Genomic DNA, 22589 nt, shown 5'->3' with positions numbered 1-22589 from the left:
CATGTCACCATCCCATATGACAGGAAAACTTTCCTGAAGCAGGCGGATTCTTCAAAATTGTCTGGTAGCACAGTATGCTTTTTTGCTTAAGAAACATCTGAATAATCAGTTCAAAGCTGTTTTCAACATGGCAGCTTTCAAATATTTTTGACTATACAGTAAAAAAAAATTCTACATACATTTTCCATCAAAAATATCTGCACAAAGGCAGTTGAGTTGCAAATTAGCTGCATGAATTAATCCCTCCACAGTCATCCCATCAACTCTTTCCCGGTTTTGCTGTCCACATTTTGCACTAAGTTCCCAAGGATGGCTCTGACACAGAAAATAGGCATGGTATTTATGTGACATTGGCACACATTGTTATGACATGATATAGACTCAGTACAGCAGGCAGAACTTTTACTCTGCTTCCAAGAACTGTTCAAGCCTTTGTACAGGTACCTAACCAAAATTTAATTTCTTCATTATAATTGAATCAATTCCTTCTTGCTTGGTCTGCTTTTAAGGTGGTATCATATGCTTCTCCTGAAACATATAATGGAGTTGAAAAAAACCAAGTACACAGAGTGGGCCCATTCATAGCTACTCAGCTCCATTTTTACATATCGTAGAGCTTTCTGACACTGCACCACTAATATTCACCATTTTCCATTACAAAATGTTATGGAATTAAAAATAAGCTTTGAAGGCTGAATTAAGCTTCTGTAGATAGAGAAGTCTGTTTTAATGTAGGGTCCTGCTTTGAAATATCATCAGAAGTATTATCTGTACAGCCCTCCTTTGACATGTATCTGTTGCAACAGAAAGATCACAGGGCACTTAAGCAAAGCATCACTATAGAAGCTTTTGTGCAACAGAGTATGAACTGTTTTTACTCTCAAAAGCTGGTGTCCAAATCCCAGCAAACCAGCCCTATAACAATTAACCTCCTGTGGGTGCTTAAAGTTTTCAGTCCCTTTGCATTTTAAGCATTTCTCCAAAAAGTATGCAGATTGGAAGAGTTATCTTAAAATTATCATATTCCTGTAAATGCAGTGATAAGTTTTTGTATTTAAATGCAAGCATATCTGAGAGTAAAGTTATACTGAATCACTATTTCTGAAAAGGATTGTTAAAAGAATGTGAAGTATTATGTGCCTAAAAGAAAATTTCAGATTTATGGAGAAACAGGATGGATCAGACATATAAAATAATATGGAATAAAAAATCAGCTAATCCATAGTCCCTTTTCAGCACAGAAAATAGTTGTGTACGTAAGATTATCAATTATAGCAATAGCACTTTGACTTATATATTGTTCCATAGTACAGTAGTGGTTTACAAATGTCAGCCTATTTCCCCCAACAATCTGGGTCCTCATTTTACTAACCTCCTGGCAATGGGCAAAATTGCCCTGCAATACTGCATTATAACCACTGCATCTGTCTGTGCAATAGCAATAGCACGTAGACTTATATACCACTTTATAGTGCTTTACAGCCCTCTCTAAGCGGTTTACAGGATATTGCCCCCAACAATTTGGGTCCTCATTTTACCCACCTCAGAAGGATGGAAAGCTTGAGCCTGGTGAGATTTGAACTGCCAAATTGCAGCCAGCCAGCAGGCAGCAGAAGTAGCCTGCAGTACTGCATTCTAACCACCGCACCACCATGGCTCATGTCATTCAGTTCTTACTATTTGGATCACAACAACATTTTCTGAAGATTGATTCATTGGTAGTTTTATTCCCAACTTAGAAAAACAATGGATAATACAGGAGATCCCATTTAAGATTTTGTTTGTAATCAATACTGTTCTTGGCAGTCCTTCCCTTTTAGACTATTATCACTTTCGGGCATGTTTTAAACAATGTTTAAACAATATTAAAGTTTCATTTCTATTACTGAATAAGATATCATGTATGTAGTTCATGGTCAGAAGGGGTCATTGCAAGTTTTAAGGCAAATACAATAATTATGTAGAAGATATGGATAGATGCAAAAGAGGAACAGGCTTGTGAAGAAATACACAAAGAGATGATAGAAAAACACTGCACAGGTTGCCAAGCATTTAGAGATGAAGACTGATGCTAATGATGTTCAAAAGCTAATCAGATCTGATCTGATGAGACTGCATTGACAAAGCAGTTTGCCAAGGTGGTCCCCAATGTCTATGCTTCTTGAGGGATAGACAAAGGAATGGAGAATATATTTGCATGTTATAGAGCTATACAAAGAGAAAGAAGGCCACCAATAAAGTCATCAAATAAGGAAGACTGATCAGCCTGAACATTCCACCTGAGCAGTTCCCTCAGTATCCACATCATCTTCAATACAGTAATGCTGTCTCCTTTCCTTCTTTGTTATCCAGCAATTAAATCCTTCAACCTCTGTACTTTCAGGTATTGCACATATACATTGTTTTGGGTAGGGTAGACAATTCCAATATATGCAAAGATTGACTTACACAAATCTTTGTAAAATATTTACAGCAGTGTAATACATTCCTAACTTTAGAAATGTTATATAAAGATTTTGGAGTGTTTTTTTTTAAAAAACACATCATCATAGATATATAACAAAAACTGTCTTATGAAGGCTATAATAAGGCCTGATGGGAGTTTTTCTTTATATTAATATAACAAGGGGATTTTTTTATTGCTGATTGATTTGTATTACAGTTAACTTGCATTCACATGAAGTAGATTTCTTAATATAAAGTTAGGAGTGCTAGTGAGAGCTGTTGCTAATGCCCACTTATCATGAATTTATTATTGGCTGAATTCAGAGTCTGCTGCTAGCTACACTTTTATTATTTAAGACCAAGAAATTGGGTTACATGAGCACAGAATATCCTGATAATGGATAAAATTGTCAGTAAAAAAAATATACAGGGAGGGAAATGCATGAGATCTTGGTAAGTTTATATCTGAGGTCATACATTCAAGATATCTAAGAACTGGCTCTTCCGGTTTGCAAGGCTTCGGCGGCGGCAGGAATCCGCAATCGTGCGCAGTTCCTGCTGCGCTCGCCGCTGGAGTGCCCCTGATCCAGACGGATTTGGGGGCTAATAGTTACATCGTAGAGGTAACTGAAGATAGGGGAGATCCGGCAGGGGTCCGGGAGAATCGCAACCCCCCTCCTCAGCTGGATTAACTCCCTTTTCCAAAAGCGGTGGAGCAGCGGTCAGCAATGGCCGCCACAAAGAAGCTTTCATCCGGACAAGAATGTGCAGGAGGAAGCTGAGAAAGTGAAAGTTTTTGGCTGAACCAGGGTAACAAGTAACATTTAAATACCCTGGAATTTTAATTTCATTAAAGATACATTGTTCCCAACGAAGATCGGAAAAAGCGGCGGATGAAAGTTAAAAGGGAAAGTTTGTTTTTTCTCATTCTCCTTCCTTACAGTGATAGCAGATGGAAATCAGAAAAACCCATTTTGGCACCAGCAGGTAATTAAATTTGAAAATTAAAGCCAAGGGGACATTAAAGATTTCTGAACATTGGAATTAAAAAAAATTTTTTTTTCCTATAAGTGGGAAGGGAGAGGAAAAGAATTAATATTAAGATTTTGCTGGAGGAGGCTGCTTGGAACTTATAAGATCAGAGTTAAATTGTAACAAGACTTCTAAAAGATATACTTTGGAACTTTGTAATTGAATTGTACCCCAGGAAGAGAAAGTATAAAAAGAAGAAAGTGCTAAATGAAACGGTTTGTGTCTATTTGGATTGCTTGGTGACTTTGGGACCTTTGGAAATTATTATTTGACTAAAAACATTTGGGTTGTTTAAATTTTTTTCACAATGGCATTACTTGTTGATGAACTGAAAATGGAATTTAAAAAACTAAAAGAAGAGGAACAAGAAGGGAAGGGCTCTTCTGGATCTGTTTTTCATTTTTTAGAAATGGCGATTTCTACCTATCAGAAATTACAAAAACAAGAAGGTTGGGATGATGAAGAAGAAGCCATCTTTAATGAACAAACAACTTTAGCTGGGGAAGAAAAGGGAAAGAGGGGAAAGAAAATGGAGAATTTAAAATTTAAGAAAACAACCAAAAAAGGGAAAAATAAGGTGAAAAATCGATACAATGTCAGAAAGCAACAGAAAAGAGGAATACAGAAGAGGGTGGAGATTAAGAGGGTGGAGATCAAGGGGGTGGGTAAAAAGGCTAGATTGGAGAAGAAAGATAGGGGAAAAGGGAAGATAAGTTACAAAGGTTTGAAACAAGATGTAAAGAAACAGGATTTATTCAGAGATAATGGGTAAAAATATAATTAAAAAAGAGATTCTGCAAAAGTACATAAGACTGTATTGTTGTATTTGTATTTGAAATAATGTTAGAAAACTGGAACATTATATAATTATAAAATGGGATAAAATATTAAAAGGAATGTGTAAAATGCTTAAGATTTAATGATAGAGTTTAATTTGTTATGGATTATTGTTTTAATTATATTATAAACTTATTATTTTCCTATTTTAAAATATAGTACGTAGCTTTAGAATGTACTAAGCAGAATCAGAATGAAAATTATATATTATTTTAAGTGTTAAATTTAGGGGAAAGATATAAAGGCGTCATACTTCAATCAGTGATTACAGGAGAAACTTTGTGTTAATGAGAAAAGATAATACATAGCTGAAATAGAACAGACAAAAGATACAAGTATAATGATTTAAATTGAGATGAAATAAATAAAATAGAATTAAGAGAGTGAAAAGAGGGGAGAAGCTATATAGAAAATGTAGAATGGTAAATAAGATATGAAATGGTATATAAAGTGAGCATGAATTTGATTTATGTCTGTACAAAAAGATGTAACCCGGGACTAAGCCGCTTTCCAAAAAGAAGTTTTATGTTTTCATGTTTTGTGTTTTGTTTGTGTATGTTTGTTTATTGAAAATTAATAAAAAATTTATTATAAAAAAAGATATCTAAGAACTGTAATACATAACTGACTGTGTAGGTTACACAAATCAATCCTGTGGTGGAGAGTTGGTTGGTGCATGAATCAGGGACTTCCACAATGCAAATAAAAAGGAATGGGACTTTGACTGCACACAATTTATGGCTGTCATCTTTTTTTTTTTAACCCATAGACACACCCATGCACACACCAAGCATTTATGAGAACAGCTAATTTTATAATCCCAATAAAGTATTGGTATTCATGTTAATCTTATAGGTGGTCTTCCTGAATTGCTTATTACAAATTTATTATGCAACATAGTCATACTTAAGTGGCAGATATAGCTGTGATATTTTATTTGTTAACATCATTTGCCACTCTGTCACAAAAAAGAATATTTAACAAGTTGTATTATTAGTTTATTATTATTAGGTTGCCTAAGAAAGTTGAAAGAAAATGTACTTGGACCTGATGACAGATTTTCTTGGCTACAGCCCTAAAAACATATTTGATATAACCAAACATCAAAATGATCTGGACCCAAGAAGCATCTAGTGAGATCTAACTGCCTTGTCACATATGGTCTAGTTTTGGGAGTTAGGATCAGCATTTTGTCTGAACTAGTAAGAATGAATAGAATCAAGATCCAATATGGTCCCTTTAGAAAAAGGTAATCTTTGACCATAAGATGTCTGTGTTAACCTGACTATCCAGGCTTGTGAGATCAGAAACTTCCGAGGAGATGGTTTGATCCACTGGGCTGCCCATCCTAATAACCTACATAGCCACATGCCCAATCTAACAAATTATTAGGTTTTGAAATATAAGGAAACTGAATAAAGATTGAGCATTTGGAGGTAACTACTGGGATTTAATAACTATTAGAAAGAGAAACAGATGGTCTGGTTGATCAACATCAGTTTTTAAAGAGCTGAAAGTAATTGCTCTTCAAACACACATACACATTTGTAACTGTTTCTGGTCAAACAGCTTTTCTAGGTTCAGAACATTACAAACATAAACAAGATGAGACCTGAAAGAGACACTTTAATGAATATTTTTAGAGGATTACAATTCCTTTCAATAATTTTCAGGGATTTTTGTGGGACAAAAGTTCACAAATCCTTGATTTTATTCACCACAGGTCTCTGACTGGTTTGAATTGCACATCTGATCAGTCGGCAAAACACAGAAGCAAAGAGAGGAAACAATGAATAGAAAATTTGTGAATATGCTAACATACAATATTATGGGACTGTTATTGTCATATAACAAGGTAGGAACAATCAGATCTACACATGCAGAATTCAAACTAACTATTATGTTCTTTCTATAATAAAGGAATCTCCCCAGTTCAGCAGATTTTCCTTGGAAACAATTAATAGCCATTAACACCCCAATCAACCAATAAGAAAACACACCCAACCAGGCACCACATAAATACTACACATGGAATAGCTCACATCCCAGTGGAAAGAACTTCCCTGAGCATGAGTCTGAAAGTTTTTAGTCCCAGTGACTGACCCAAATTGGATCCTGCAACATTATCCTGGGACATGTATATTTGCTTTCATTTCTGACAATTAGATGAGGCTCCCAGGAATTCAGGGAAGGCTGGTTCTACCCCTTTTAGAGTTGTGCAGGGACTCTAAATTAGCTCTGCACGTCATCTTTTATGCTTCACCTGTCAGGTTGGGTGCTTCCCAACAGTTTTTTTTTACTTTGTCTCTACCATTTCATGCACTTTAACTCAAGGATGGGAGGATGTTTTCCTCTTTCCCCTGGCACAGATTCTTCCATCTCTGCAGCTGCTCCACTGCCAACCAGCTTTCTTCTGTTGTTTGAAAGACAAACCAGCTTCATGAATCACTGCAGCTAAGCAATTTGACAAAGTACGTTAAGGAGAAGGCCTAGTCAAACTCTTTATTGCGCAATTCCCTTTGAGATCAATTTATATTTTCTATCAGAATTCTTGGTGACATAATAAGTAATTCACAGGGTGGTTTACTCAGGATGATGAAAAGAGTGAAAGATAATTAAAGCTGCTTCTATTGAAGCTAGGATGGACTGAAATTCTTATCAGTCACGGATCAAATAAAGGTTGAAATGTTGAAATACATGGGAGAAAAGCAAAATTACTACTGTTGAACATCAATATACACCATTTGCTCTTCAATTTGTTTCACTTAATATAACTTAATAAATCATGCCATATTCTTTCCTCAAGGGCATCAAGGTGCCAAACCAAAATGGTCTACTGGTATCTTTAAAAAGTGGCTTGTCTTTACAGGTGTTAAATTGAACACTTGCTAGGCTTGGGAGAACAGGAAGCTTTAGTGCGACATAATAATGTTATATCTGAATCTTTAGTCTAACACAAGTGTGTCAAACTCGTATCGTCACGGTATCATCATGTGACATATCACAACTTTTTTCCTCTTCACTAAACCGGGCATGGGCATGGCCAGTGCATGATGCATCCGGCCCATGGGCTGTGTGTTTGACAGCCCTGGTTTAACATTTCTCTCTTTGACTATGCTTTAGGAAGTCACTGTCTGTTTTGCTTCATTATCACTTTTCTTGTCTCAAAGGATCCGGTACCACAGAAGGTCTGGGCCACCCAAGAATAAGCAGCAGAAATGTTATGGAAGACCCAGGCTAGCTTAGCACTGGAACTTTGAGGACATAATCCATATGGAAACAAAGGTGAATGTGGACATGCTAAATGTATGACAATCATGCATGTTCTGGAGAAAATGAATTTATGGATTTTTGCCTTCATAAGATAAAAGAATGGCCAGTAGGTTAGATGTCTTTAGCACTAACTTAAATGCAATTGGGTGGTAGCTCATTACAGGCTGCTGTGAATCACTGAAACTAAAATCCTTTTCTTTTTCTTCCACATGCCACTGCAGCAGAACAAAAGTTTTACAAATGTATAAATGTCTCCAATCCTTTGCTTTGCAATAGGAAAGTGTGATACTTAGCCTCCTACCTTCATTTCACAACACAGAAGAATATGAATTGCAGCCAAAGGCAATTTGGAGGAATGCTTCTTAGATTGGCATGTTTAGGAAGCATAACTGGACATTATTTAATCAAGGCAATTGTGGGACTATTGACTTTTTCCTTTAACAGCAATTACCTAGTGATGTTGAAAAAAAAAATCTGGTTTCTAACAAAGTCCCAACACTGTACTCTATAATGCCCTATGAATGTTAAGTTATTCCATATATCAAAAGAAGCAGACACCTTTACTCAATATGCTCTAAAATTTACTAGTCTTAATATGTTTCCATAGCAAACTGTAGCAAAGGAATTAATAGCAATTGGTTAAAAGTCAGCATTTATTTGGCAAAAGATCTTTAGTTGGTCCATAGTAAATCATTCCCCCCTAAAAGTATAGGCATTAGTTGGCTGTTATCTCCAGAAAGCAACTGCCATCTAATATATCAAATCAATATAAACCAGTAATGGACAATTTTGTCTAATTTTGATCTTAGTTGGTCTCACTCCAACTCTGCTCCATCCAATTTCCACATCGATCTGTGATTTAACATACACACTCAAATGTAGTCCTTTCTCTTGTTAAGTTTCCCTTTTTGTGCACATTTTAACACAATTTGCCCTAATAGGCACATTTTTTGTAGAAATTTCTGCTTCTACAGATGTATTCCATTCATTCTTTGCTAATTGCTTGTAAATAAATGGGACGTGACACCGTTCTGATGCCAAATTAGAAAGAAGGATGTGCACTTGAAAGCTTTAGATCTCCACATTCTATCTAAAGTATTTTATTCTACAACCATCTTAGTTTGTATATTTTCTAATAGGATGGAGTATCCTCCCCCAAGTAAAAATGTGACATTATATATAGCAGAAAATGTGCAGCTCTGCTTGCTCTTGTACACATCTTTTATTTATTTTTTTAGATGACTTTCATGTATGGTAACTACAGCAAGGTAAATGAAAGTAACTAACTATAACTATGAGGAACAGGGTGTAATCCATCAATGGACTCTTGGGAAATAATAGGGCTAAAACAATTCTAAGAACTGGTTTCTATGTAGAGCCACATTATCTGAGGAACATGAGTGAAGAATACTCTTGTAAGCCCAGACACTAAAGTGCTTATGGCCATGATCTCTTTCTACTTTTTTTCTTTCTTCCATTCTCTTTTCAATCTCTTTCATTTTCTCATCATTTCTTCCTTCCCTCTCATTTGTTCTTCATTTGTCATCAGGATGACAGAAAAGAGAGAAGGATCCTCCTTTGAGGAAAGATTGATTGATTCCTTGCAGATTGTTTAAAGTAGATTGAGGGCCACCAAGTTTACTAAAAGAGAAGCTAGATCACCTCAGGACAGAGACTGATTTTGCCCACACAACTGATTTTAAAAATGAGAAGATCAAATAAGGATGATTCCTAAATCCCACCTGAAATCAGCCTCATGAGGGAGAAACAGTACCATGTGAGAGAAGTAACCCTTAAATAAATGTTTTGGCACTCCCTGTTTTGAAAAATGCTTTACTAGGGAAGTTAACATTAGGATGATTGTGGTCCGGTTTTGCAAGGCTTCAGCGGCGGCAGGAATTTGCGATCCTCCGCGATTCCTGCAGCGCTCGCTGCCGAGGTGCCTCCGATCCAAACGGATCTGGGGGATATGGTTGCCCCATAGAGGCAGCCAAAGAGAGAGGGGATCTGAATTGGGGCTTGGGGGTATTGCAAACCCACTCCTCAGCCGGCAAAACCCCTTTTTCCCAAGGCAGAGGAGCGGCAGTCAGCAATGGCCGCCACAAAGAAGCCTGCAGCTGGGTAAGATTCGTGCTGGAGGAAGTAGGAGAAAGCGAAAGTGTTGGCTGAACCGGGACAACAGAAACTTCTAAACACCCTGGAAACTAAATCGTTTGAAGGATACATTGTCTCCCAAAGAAGACTGTAAAAGCGGCAGAACAAAGCTGGAAAGGGAAAGTTATTTTCTTTCACTCTCCCTTCCCACAGAAACAGCAGATGGAAATCTGGAAAACCTACTTGGGCATAGAAGGTAATCTAACTTGAAATTTAAAGCCAAGGGGATAAAGGATTTCTGGACATTGGAATTAAAAACCTAAAATTCTTTTTATTTCCTATAAGTGGAAGGGAAGAGGTAAAGACTTATTTTGAGATTGTACTGAAGGAGACTGCTTTAAGTTTATAAGATCAGAAATAAAAGATATTATGACTTCTAGAAGATTATTTTGGAACTGTGTATTTGAATTCTACCCTAGGAAGTGAAAATATAGAAAGTGCTAAATGAAACTGTTTGCTTTGATTTGGTTTGCTTTGTGATTTTGGGATTTTTGTGAACTATTTCTTGAAAGGCTAAAGACATTTGGGTTGTTTTAAAAAAAAAAAGAAAAATGGCATTATCTTTTGAAGAATTACAAATGGAATTTCAAAAATTGAAAGAAGAGGAACAAGAAGACAAGGGCTCTTCTGGATCTATTTTTCACTTTTTAGAAATGGCGATCTCTACCTATCAAGAAATACAACAATGACAGGAAGGCTGGGATGAAGAAGAAGAAGCCATCTTTAATGGACAGATACTCTTAGTGGAGGAAGAAAAGCAAAAGGGGGGCAAGGAAAAGGTGAACTTAGGACTCAAAAAAGCAACCAAGAAAAAGAAAAATAAGATGAAAAATTGATATGATGTCAGAAAGCAACAGAAAAGAGAAATACAACAGAGAGGGAAGATTAAGAGAGTGAAATTTGAGAGATGGGGGTGTCAAAAAGCTAGAATTGACAAGAAAGGAAGGGAAAAAGGAAAGAGAAGTCATAAAGGTCTTAACCAAAAGGTTAAAAAACAGGTTTTTTTCAGAGATAAGGGGTAAGATATAATTTTATAAAAAGGATTCTGCAAAAGTACATAAGATTGTATTGTAGATATTAGTATTTGAATCTGAGTTAGAAAATTAAAATATTATATGAGTTAATAATGCATTAAAGAGAAGCTATGAAAATGTTTAAGATTTAAGAATAGAGTTTAATTTCCTATGAAACATTGTTCTTATTATATCATAAATTCAATATTCCTTTTTTTTTGTTTTATTATTACTTATTAAATTTAATATTATTTGCTTGTTTTATTATTTTGAAATGTAGTACAGGATGTACGAAGCAGAATCAGTATGGAAAATATGTATTATTTTAAGTGTTAAATTTAGGGGGAAAATAAAAAGTTGTCATCCTTCAATCAGTGTTTACAGGAGAAATATTGTATTAGAAAGAAAGGATCAATAGATGATGGAAAGAGAACGGACAAAAGATGCAAGTATAATTATTTAAGTTGAGATGAAATAAATAAAATAGAATTAAAAGAGTGAATAGGAGAGAGAAAATATATAGAAAATATAGAATGTTAAATAAGATATGAAATAGTATATTAAGTGAGTACGAATTTGATTTATGTCTGTACAAAAAGATTTAACCCGGGGTAAGCTGCTTTCCAAAAAGAAGTTTTATGTATTTATGTTTTGTGTAATGTTTGTCTATGTTTGAAAGGATGTGGAAGAGAACTAATGAAATTATATACAATATAATTCAAGGCAAAAAAAATACAATTAAATAGAAGGAAAGGGAGCAATAAAGAGAAGTTGGGAAAAGATATGAAGTTGATTAGATAAGATAAGTATATATATTAAATTGTGTTTCTATAGAAATGTGATAATTTGGAATTATTTTCTTTTTAAATAAGATGTTTTATTTGTTTTTTTTTAGAAAAGATATTTTATGTTACTACATCCTATGTTTTGTTTGTTTGCGTATTGTTTTTAAAAAATTAATAAAATTTGTCCAAAAAAAAAAAAAAAAACACATTAGGATGATTCTGCATAATGTTAGATCCCAGGATCTCATGGCCTCTGAAATCCTCAATGTAGCCATCAAAGATTTTCCAAATTACTTATCAAATTGTAAGTTTTGAAATGAAGAAAGAGGATATTTATTTAATATATTTATTTAATATGTATAGTTATTTAATACATAGGCTTTAAGCATAATGACTGTATTTAACTGATCCATCTAGTTTTAATTAAGCTTATAGTTAAATTGAATTAAACAAATCTTAATGTTTATTATTGGCTCTTTACTTTGGGAAACAGGTAATCAAATGTGGCCTTGGCCCAAAGAAAGTTATGCTGTAAAGCAGGGGTCCCTAAACTTGACAACTTTAAGGCTTGTGGACTTTTCATTCCCCATCAACAGACTTAAACTTTTCTCCAAGTAAAGACTATGTCATTTTACCCATTGTTAAATCTAAATGAGATGGGTATGTTTATTTTTTCCCTATGAAAATCAACATTATACCAAGCAAACAATTCACAGTATTTATGAATGAATTCTTTCTGTTCTGATGGATTAGTGTTAGAATGATGTCTCTCATTTTGATGGGATGAGCAGCATACTTTATGATGTTTCCTTTGGGAGGCGATTATTATATTACACACACACTTCATTACCACAGCATTAGCAAGCTCACGCAATAGCTAAACATGTTACATTTCTAGCTAATTACTATATTAAAGCAAGTCATGGGCAGGAGAAAAATAACATGTATTCTTTCTTTTCTTTCTATTCTTGTATTTAATATTGTGCATAATATAAACGGGAACAGAAAATTATGTGCAGCTCCTAACAGTCAACAATTAATGTTTGCATCTAAGCAACCTTGTGCCCATTACTAGTTTGAAATAATTATGCTCTCACAATGTATGAGTGCACAAAAAAGGATTTTTTAAAATGACTTTTACTAATAGAGTAAACAAATTTGGTGTGAACAGAACAGAACAGAATAAAAGAATTGGAAGGGACTTGGAGGTCTTCTAGTCCAACCCCTGCTCAGGCAGGAAACCCTATACAATTTCAGACAAATGGTTGTCCAATCTCTTCTTTAAAATGTCCAGCATTGGAACATTCACAACGTCTTGAGACAAGTTGTTCCACTGATTAATGGTTCTAACTATCAAGAAATTCCTTAGTTCTAGGTTGCTTCTCTCCTTGATTAGTTTCCATCGATTGCTTCTTGTCCTAACTTCAGGTGCTTTGGAGAATAGACTGACTCCCTCTTCTTTGTGGCAACCCCTGTGATATTGGAATACCACTATCATGTGACCCATGATAGTGGGTGGGGCAGGGGAAGTAGGCTGATCAATTTTTGTTCCTAGGTGACTAATTGCTGTTTCAGCCCAAGCCCTTACATGATTCTTGTGGTTAAAAACCAAGGGAGAAAATTTAATGTATTTATGAACCTTCGGGGGAAACGGAAGATATGAATATTTATTTTATATAAAAATACATAAAAATTAATCACAATAGCTAAATGTGAGAAATAGATTCAAACACCGTCTAAACTTTTGTAGTCTGGAAGTTTGTCAAAAAATAAAGTATCAATGGATTTTACTTATAACAACATTTCTAAATAGAAATTGCTAAACAACAAGAACTGGGCAATAGTACCACCTTGACATTTCAAGCAATTGCCTTATCACATTAAAGTGTACAAAAATGCCCCATTGGTATCAGAGTAATAGTGGCCATACAAGATGGCCACCACTTCATCATCCTACCTAAGATGGCCACCACCTCATCATCCTGTATGACTTCTAATGATCCTGAGACAACAAAGCAGAGGGCATCTACGCTTTCACCAGCGTGATAGATAAGGTCTCCGGGAGCACAATGGATCGTCTGGAATTCCACTGCAAGTGCTCTCAGGCAGCCATCGCTAGCTAGCCGAAAAGCTGGATGTTCATTAAAAACCTTCCGATTGAGATGCACACAAATATCCGCTCTCATGTCCTTGGGACATATTGAAAGGACCTGGAGGGAGAGGAAAAACATGACAATGAGTGTAATTTAAACAGACAGTATGAAGGTTAACATACATACATAACTATTTTAATACATTATATTTGTGATAATGCCAAATATCTGTAGCTCAGGGGTAGAAACCAACCCACAAGCTTGGAGAATGAACCTCCACCCTCATACATTATATTGTTTAAAGAGCTCCAAAATACTTACTTAATCAAATCTTTTAAGACAAGCTAGTATTACCTGACCATATTGTAAATGTATCATTTACAGAGACTACAATAGATGATAATTTTTCTTAATGCTTTTAGATGAATTATTACAAAAAAAAATGTTGGAACCAAGAATTTGAATAGTTGTGCATATATTTTGCAGAGACTACACTTCTTCCCCATATACTCATATATAATCAATATGAAACTTGTTGTAACTTCAATCAACTTCACATTGATTTTAAATCTCCATTGTTTTATTTTATAGATGAATTGCTTTTATATTGTAAGTTGCTCAGAATACTTGGTTTTGGGGAGGTGCCATCCTCAAGTTTAAATGAAAAAAATGAAAACATTTAACACTTAATTGAATTCAGCAGGACTAACTTTCAAATAACACATACAGTAAATATTTGGATAAATAAGTCTCTATTCCCTAATTCTCCAAAGCCAATTTGTTCTTAATTATTTTCTTTCTTTTTTGTTTGTAATATGGATTTCTTTTTAAGAATGGTTTCAGATAAAATTGCAACTAATCAAGAACAGATTAATAGCACCAAAACAATCTAAGAGCTGATTAAAAACAGAAGCAGCATGAGCAGGCTCTTAAAGGAATGCCTGAAAAACAGTGTTTCAATTAATAGAAATAGAATCCAATCTACAACTTAATTTATTCATCAATCTTAGGATTTGGGATAGACACAGAAAGAAACAATTGTCCAGTAGTAGCCAGAAGCTGCTTTGAGGGTTCTTCATTCTTAGATCTATGATCCTCAGCTACCTATTATGCTTTTCATTGTAAATCTATCCCTTACTGACATTACTCTGCAGATGTCTGCAGTAACATTTTTTTTCTTCCTCCAGATGGTTAGGTGCCATCATACTGGGCTTGGCTCCTAGTGATCTCATAGCTAAATGCTGTGTTAAATGTTAAAATCCACCTCTGCAGATAGTCATACTTAATTCCTGACTTAATTCCTGCCAATGTCATTTGAGTGAAATTGGCAGGAGTTGGGACTATCTACACTATCTTCAGTCCAACCTCACCATGAAAAAACCATGGAACAAGTGTGGGCAAATCATCACCTCTCATTTTTATAGAGCTCTTGTTGTGGGTAAAGTAAGGGAGTGCTATAACTGTCCCTTTCAATAGGCAGACAGAGCAAGCAGACTAAGAGGCAGAATGCAGGAAGAATGGTTTTTCAATCTCCAAAAATTCATCTACAAAATTGTCATTTGCACATTATCAAAGGAAAACAAGATTTCCATTAGAATGCACATTTGAACTAATCTATAAATTCAAATTATGGTTTGATTTGAAATATAATGCACATTATTATAGTAGAGCAGGCTTTTGCTCATGTCAATGAAATGACTGTTCTAACTCTTGACAGATAAATTTAAAAGGCTCTGCTGTCTATTCTAGGTGTATAAGTTTGAAAATGAATTTGGACTAGACAGCCTTTCAAATAAAGAATGTCTTCAAACAGAAGTTCTATTAATTAGAGTTTGGCTGGTCAGTTAGGTATCACAAGACAACAGTAGGGTCCACTCTGCCCATTTTGGGGACAAAGTTCCAATCTATCCAAATTTAATTCAACTTTTATATTTTTTTAAAAAATGGATTAGATTTGAAGGTGAACAGAAGTTGCATTGTATTATTTTTTAAAATGGCAAAAAGATCTCTCATTTTGTATGTTTCTGAAGAGCAGAGACACTTTTTTGGCCCTTTCTGATTTCTGTATAATTATTTCATTTGGTAATATGTTAAATAAGAACAGTAATAATTTGGAGTAACAGTCTGCAGATTTCCTTCCTGCTTTTGATCAGTTGCAGTGAAATCCCCAGACTTGCTCCCACTTGGACCTAGACAAAAATGGTTTTAATCTCTACATTCAACCTTTGCTTATAGCAGTCCTCCAAATCACAAGGTTGCTATAAATTCCTTCCTCTTCCTCTCACTGACATTTCAACCTTCTGTGCTGCACGGAAGCTAAAATGTAATTGTCAATCCTCTTTAAAGTTTGTAAAAAGCCTTTTCCTTCTTAATTTTCTGTTTTCTTTCCAATCTGTCGTGTCCGTCGCAGGAAAGGAAGCTCGGAGTCAGTGACTGGTTTCAGCTCTTTATTGTGCTCCGGGTACAGCTTAAGCTTGGAGGGAAAAACTGCGGCTTTTTATTCCCAAGCCGCGGCAGCCGCGGCCAATGGCACCGCTTCAAATTTCCTGCGATTAGTTTCCACCAATCGCGGGGGATTCCTAATGGGCCAATCAGTGAGGCTCGCTCGACCAATCCGGTCGCCGCGCGCTTTAGCCAATCGCAACGCGGGGCTTGCGAGTATGTAAATGACTGTACAGAACACCCCTCCCCTCTTGGTTCGGTCCTACGTAACGTAGTCCCGTAGGTAGGCGGGGCTTCGTACTTGCCTACTGGACCTGCGCAGGTTAGTTGTTGTTTGGCTCTCGGCCGGTTCGGTCGGGACCTCTGTTTCTCTTGGCCTCGTTGATGGAACCGCCTGGAAGGTGTCGCCGGGCCTCTTGTTGCAGCTCCCTCCCGGTCTACCCGGGTTGGTCGAGCTGCGACTCTCGCCGCTCCCGCCTAGTCTTTCCGGGCTGGTTGAGCTGGCCTGGCTGTTTCTTCCTGGTGAGGCTTCGAGCTGGCTGTTAACCGGTGAGTATTGCTGGTTATTTTCTATTCTTTCTTGATCCCCTGTATATTCCCTCCCCTCTTGGTTTGTGTTAATGGGGTCGTCTGTGTTTGATTGCGTGTCGGTTGTGTTTCTTGTCTTTGATCTTAATTGGTCGATGTGGCGTTTCCATGTTTGTCCGTCGGTTGTCTGCAGCCAGTAGGAGTGGGGGCCTGTCAGTTGGGTTATAGTCGCCGGTACCCATAGTGGGTCTCCGGAAAGGTTCTTTGCATAGACTGCGTCACCTGGTGCAAAAACCCGGTGCTTGCTTGATGAGTCTGGGGGTTTTTTCCGGGTTGTATGTGGGGTGTAGTCTGTCAAGTGGGGACCTTAGTTTCCTCCCCATCAGTAATTCTGCCGGGCTTTTGTTTGTCGTTGTGTTTGGGGTTATATGTTGTATTAGGAGCATTTTATTTATTTTTTCTTGTATGTCCCCGTGTTCGATTTTTTGGAGGGTTTTCTTTGTAAATTGAACCATCCGTTCTGCCCTACCATTGGCCGCCGGATGTGCCGTCGCTGTCAGTGCGTGTCGTATGCCCCGTTCCGCTAGGAATTTTTCGAATTCTAGCGAGGTGAATTGGGGCCCATTGTCTGACACGATGACATCAGGGAGGCCGTGGGTTGCGAAGAGCTTGTTGAGTACCTTGGTGACAGCTTCTGTTGTGGTGGTTTTCATGTTGCTTACCTCCAGCCAATTGGAGTAAGCATCCACCGTGATGAGGAATGTGTTTCCTTTTGTGGGCCCGGCAAAGTCTATATGGATCCTGGACCATGGCCCCCTGGGGGTTTCCCATTCTAGGATTGGTGCGGCGGGAGGATTTGGTCTGGTTTCTTGGCAGCGTGAGCACTTGGCCACCCAAGCCTCGATCTCCTTGTCCATGCCTGGCCACCAAGCGTAACTTCTGGCCAAGGCTTTTGTCCGCACGATGCCCAGATGCCCTTCGTGCAACAATTTTAATACTTTCCCTTGCAATTTTTCTGGTATGACCACCCTGTCTCCCCATAACAAACAACCTTTCTGTAATGACAGTTCTGTTTGCCGGTTTCGGAATGTCCTGAATGATTCATCGTTGTCTTTTTCCGGCCACCCTTTTTCTACCCAATGTAATACCCGCACCAGACGTTTGTCTTTATTAGTCTCTCGGGCAATGTCTGATGCGGTTATGGGTAGGTCGGGCAATGCCTCTATGCTGAGGGTGGTCGTCGTGGGGGTTGGGTCAGTGTCTAGGTAGTGGCGAGCGGCTCAGCGCGTCTGCGTGGGTGATCGTCTTACCAGGTCGGTGTGTGAGCTGGTAGTCATAGGCGGCGAGGAACTCGGACCACCTTGTTATCCTGGGGGATAGGATGTTCGGGGTGGCCTTGTTCCCAGCCAGGATTCCCAGCAGCGGCTTGTGGTCTGTGATAATGGTGAATCGGCGGCCGTAGAGGTACTCGTGGAACTTCTTTACTGCTGCAACAATGGCCAGGGCCTCCTTGTCTAACTGGCTGTAGTTCCTTTCTGGTTTGCTGAGTGTTCTTGAAAAGAAAGCGATGGGTGCTTCTTTTCCGTCCGGAAGTGTATGGCTGAGGACGGCGCCGACGCCAAAAGGTGAGGAGTCGCATGTGACGGCGAGGGGTAGGGTCTCATTATATTGTATGAGGACGGCATCCGAGGTGAGCAGGTCCTTGGTGTTCCTGAATGCGGTGTCCTCACGTTTCCCCCAGGTCCATTTGGCCGTCTTATCCAGGAGCCTATGCAATGGCTCCGCCGCGGTCGCCTTTTGGGGCAAGAGCACATTGTAAAAATTTAGCAGTCCCAGAAATGCCTGCAGCTCTGTTTTGTTCTTGGGTGTGGGGGCTTCCTTGATGGCTTTGATTTTGTCTCCGGTTGGGTGGATGCCATGTCGGTCTAGGAGGTACCCTAGGAACTCGACTTGCTCTGTGCATAGCTGGCATTTCTCTCTCTTCACTTTTAGCCCGGCCCCCTAGAATTTTTCTAGTACCTCCCTTAGGCGACCCTCTAGTTCTTCCCGGTTGGCTGCCGACACTAGTACGTCGTCGAAATAGGGGACCACCCCTTTTATTCCTCGCAGCAGTCTCTCCATGAGGCTCTGGAAAATTCCCGGGGCCACGCTGACTCCAAACTGGAGTCGGTTACAGCGAAACGCTCCCCGGTGGGTGACTATTGTTTGCGCTTCAGCGGTTTCTTCATCGACCGGCAGCTGCTGATAGGCTTGCGCCAGGTCGAGCTTCGCAAAGACCTTGCCCCCCCCCAGCGAGTGTAGTAGGTGTTGCACTACTGGGACGGGGTAGGCGCTTTGTTGCAGGGCGCAATTGAGGGTGGCCTTATAGTCCCCGCAGATTCTTACTGACCCATCTGGCTTAACTGGGGTGACTATTGGGGTCTCCCATCGGGCGTGGTCGATTGGTTGCAAGACCCCCTGTTTGACAAGCTTGTCAATCTGCTCGTCGATTTTTTTCCGGAGTGCAAAAGGCACCCGTCTCAGTTTTAGGCGTGTGGGGGCGATGTTGGGGTCTAGACTGAAGGAGATAGGGGGCCCTCGGTACTTGCCTAGGGTGCCGTCGAACACTTCTTGGAAGTCCTTTGCCAGTTGCTGTTCCCAGTTGGCTTCCGCGATATGGTTTATGCCCGTAACCTCGATGCCAAGTGGCGCGAACCATTGGAGTCCTAAGAGGCTGGGTCGGTTTCGGTCCACGATTGTCAGGGGAAGCTTTGCGGTGCGGCCCTTGAAGGTCACTTCGAACTGTCCGGTCCCGATGACGGGGATGCGGTCGATGTCGCCCTTTGCCATCAGTCGGCTCTTCAGAGCCTGGTCCCAGAGGCCTAGGACCACGCGGTCTTGGAGGGCATCGTCCAAGTCCCGGAACTCACACATGCCCCCTAGGTCCCGCAGGTCAGCTATGAAATCGCTGACGCTCTCGTCCTGCCGCTGGTTCCGCCGGTAGAATTCGTCCCGCCAGATGAGGATGGGCACGGCGGGGGCGTAGTGGTTTTGAAGTAATGGCTCGAGGTCGCTCCAGTCCATCGTCTTCACATCCGCGGGTTTTGCGAGGGCTTTGGCCATCTTGAACACTGCGGGCCCGCAGTGCGTTAGGAAGATGGCTCTTTTCTTCTGTCCGTTCGCATCCTTCAAGTTGCTACTCTCGAGGAACATTAGGAATCGGTCCGTGTACGATTCTCAATCCTCAGTAGCCGGGTTGAACGGCGCGGGCGGGGTGATACTGGCCATCTAGTCGGTCTTTGTCTTCCTCGGGACACGTGCTCGGTGGTTATTCCCTGGATCCCATCCTCGTCGCCAGTGTCGTGTCCGTCGCAGGAAAGGAAGCTCGGAGTCAGTGACTGGTTTCAGCTCTTTATTGTGCTCCGGGTACAGCTTAAGCTTGGAGGGAAAAACTGCGGCTTTTTATTCCCAAGCCGCGGCGGCCGCGGCCAATGGCACCGCTTCGAATCTCCCACGATTAGTTTCCACCAATTGCGGGGGATTCGCAACGGGCCAATCAGTGCGGCTCGCTTGACCAATCCGGTCGCCGCGCGCTTTAGCCAATCGCAACGCGGGGCTTGCGAGTATGTAAATGACTGTACAGAACACAATCCACCATCGATATGGAGGTATGTATTTCAAATTAATCTCAGCAAATTCTGCTTCGATTCCCAGTCAGTCTGAGAGATACACAGAGCACAGGAGCTAACCACTGACATTGGTTTTGAATGTATACCTTGCAGGGTCATATGGATTGATCCAGTACTGCTCTGTTTCTCTCTCCAGTGGTTTCATGAATATATGAGGCTGGAATTGCTACAAAACTAATTAGTTGCTGGATAAATGTTATCCACGGTCCACCCCAATGTATCAAGCATGCTGTCTGATAATTCTTCCTTCCAGGGGAATCCATTTCACCTCCACAAGTCAAGTAAGCAAGCAAGCTGTACATTTAAGATCATACAAATCCTTCTAAAGCTTTGCAGACTTCTTTCATTTTATGAAACTGGCTGCTTTAAATGCAAGGCTATAAAAAGAGCCATTTCTCTTTTAGTATGTGGTTTAGGCATGACCGCAAGCAAACAAAACTCTTCTAAAGTATTGGTTCTTGTTAAAAGAATTGTGGTTTCTCATTTGAAAAAAAACCAGGTCTTTTATGTTGATAAAGGTTTGTGGGACCAGAATGCAAGTACCATAAAGTAGCTGAAACTGCTGAGTTTAATAGAAATGTTTTGTATTTACAAGGAATCATGCTCTTTTTTTTTTGAAATTATAGTTGCACTAATTTAAGGAAAAATCCATTCCTAACTGCCATGGTTTTCTAATTGTTTCCTTGGTAATGACAGTTTGGAAAGCATATGACATTGATTTCATTTAATTTTTAATAGATTTTATATAAAGCTTCAATTTTTTACTAGAGTTGCTTCTCCCTAAACTATAAAAGAATAGTGAGACATACCAAGATCCACAAATATTGTCATATGGTTAGAAAAATAAAACGATCTACAATAGAAGGAAGGAAGGCTTCCTATTGAAAAAGGAAAGAAGATTTCCTGTTGAAAAAAATACATACTTAGAACAAATGGACAAAAAAACATTAGAGGGAAAACTGCTTTCCAACGTCTGCATATTCAAAAAAGTATGAACAAAAATGCATACATTGGACTACTGAAGAACATTGATACAAATATGAAGATCTTTGATTATCAAATTCATAAATTGACAAAGAATCTGAACTGAACAAAATGTTTAAATAGTAAATGAGACATGAAAAATGGAATTGACAGGTTTGTCCATCCCTTAGGTTAAATGATGGAAGAACCTGATCTCTGCCTGGAAACACTGCATGCACACACACACTCCATGCCCATCCTGGAGGTAATAACATCAGGTCTATGGCTGCACTAAAAAAATGGTAAATTGCTTACCAGGTAAAAAAGGGCTGATCCACACAATCAACTTGCCTGTGTTCCAATACAGGCCACTGATAATTTCTTGAGGACAGAACAGTATAACATTGTCCTTTGTCACCTGCATCCCAAAAGGAAGACAACTAATTTTCTACTACAAAAAAAGGCCTTTTCACATTGCAACCTCAAGCTGCTTATCTCCCATGGGTGGCTGCAAATGAAGCCTCCTTAAAAAAAAATCTCTTTCTGGGATTACAACTCATTCTTCCACTTTGGCCACAAGGAAACAATAGTTCTGTCTTGTCTTTTCCTCTTTTTAAAAAAGCCACACAAAAGCACTAATGTTCTCTTTGTCTTTCCTCCCTCCCTCCCTCTCTCCCTCCCTTCCTTCCATCCATGGAAATCCATCAAGGGAGGACTATAGTAAATGTGGTCCAATCAGATAACCATTATAGGCAAGCTGCTCCATAATTCCTTTCTCTAGACCTTTCTATCACTATAACCCAACTGTAATCAAAAATTCAACAGAATTCCTTATGCTTCCAGGCTTGAAATTTTGGACTTGGACAATCTGGAACTGCACTGCCTACGGTCTGATCTAAGCATAGTACAAAAAATTGTCTGCTGCAACATTTTACCTGTCAATGACTTCTTCAGCTTCAACCACAATAATACATGGGCAAACAATCAATACAAACTCAAGGTAAAGCGCTTCCAACTCAATTGCAGAAAATATGACTTCAGCAACAGAGTGGTCAATGCCTGGAATGCTCTATCTGACTTTGTTGTTACAGCCTCAAACCCTCACAGCTTCAATCTCAAACTGTCTACCATGGATCTCACCCCATTCTTAAGAGGTCCTTAAAGGGGGCGTGCATAAGCACACCAGTGTGCGCTTGCTGTCCCCGTTTATTTGTATTTATTTCCTTTGTTCATGTTTATGTTCATACCTATACTTGTTATATTGTACATGTTTGACAAACAAACAAATAAAAAAGCACACAGCTATTTTTTTCTTACCTTAATTGTTACTCTCATCTGAGCACACAGAGTTCTCAG

At 38.9% G+C, this 22589-nt stretch overlaps 1 protein-coding gene across 2 annotated transcripts in view; it reads right to left on the bottom strand.

Moving 5' to 3' along the window:
* The window catches only part of KCNH5 (potassium voltage-gated channel subfamily H member 5), a 219131-nt gene that overhangs the window by 35774 nt on the left and 160768 nt on the right, over positions 1-22589 (bottom strand). For both annotated transcript variants that reach the window (XM_026670063.2, XM_087952312.1), the window contains exon 9: positions 13497-13749. In XM_026670063.2, coding sequence (XP_026525848.1) covers positions 13497-13749 — 253 coding nt within the window. The remainder of the gene's footprint in view (positions 1-13496; positions 13750-22589) is intronic.

This window comes from Notechis scutatus, chromosome 1 (genome assembly GCF_049901735.1).
Source record: "Notechis scutatus isolate UNSWTSFEM ecotype Mainland chromosome 1, rNotScu1.2, whole genome shotgun sequence".
Lineage (NCBI taxonomy): Eukaryota > Metazoa > Chordata > Lepidosauria > Squamata > Elapidae > Notechis > Notechis scutatus.
The sequence above is the reverse complement of the archived record's forward strand: the minus strand, read 5'-3'. Positions and strand labels throughout refer to the sequence as shown.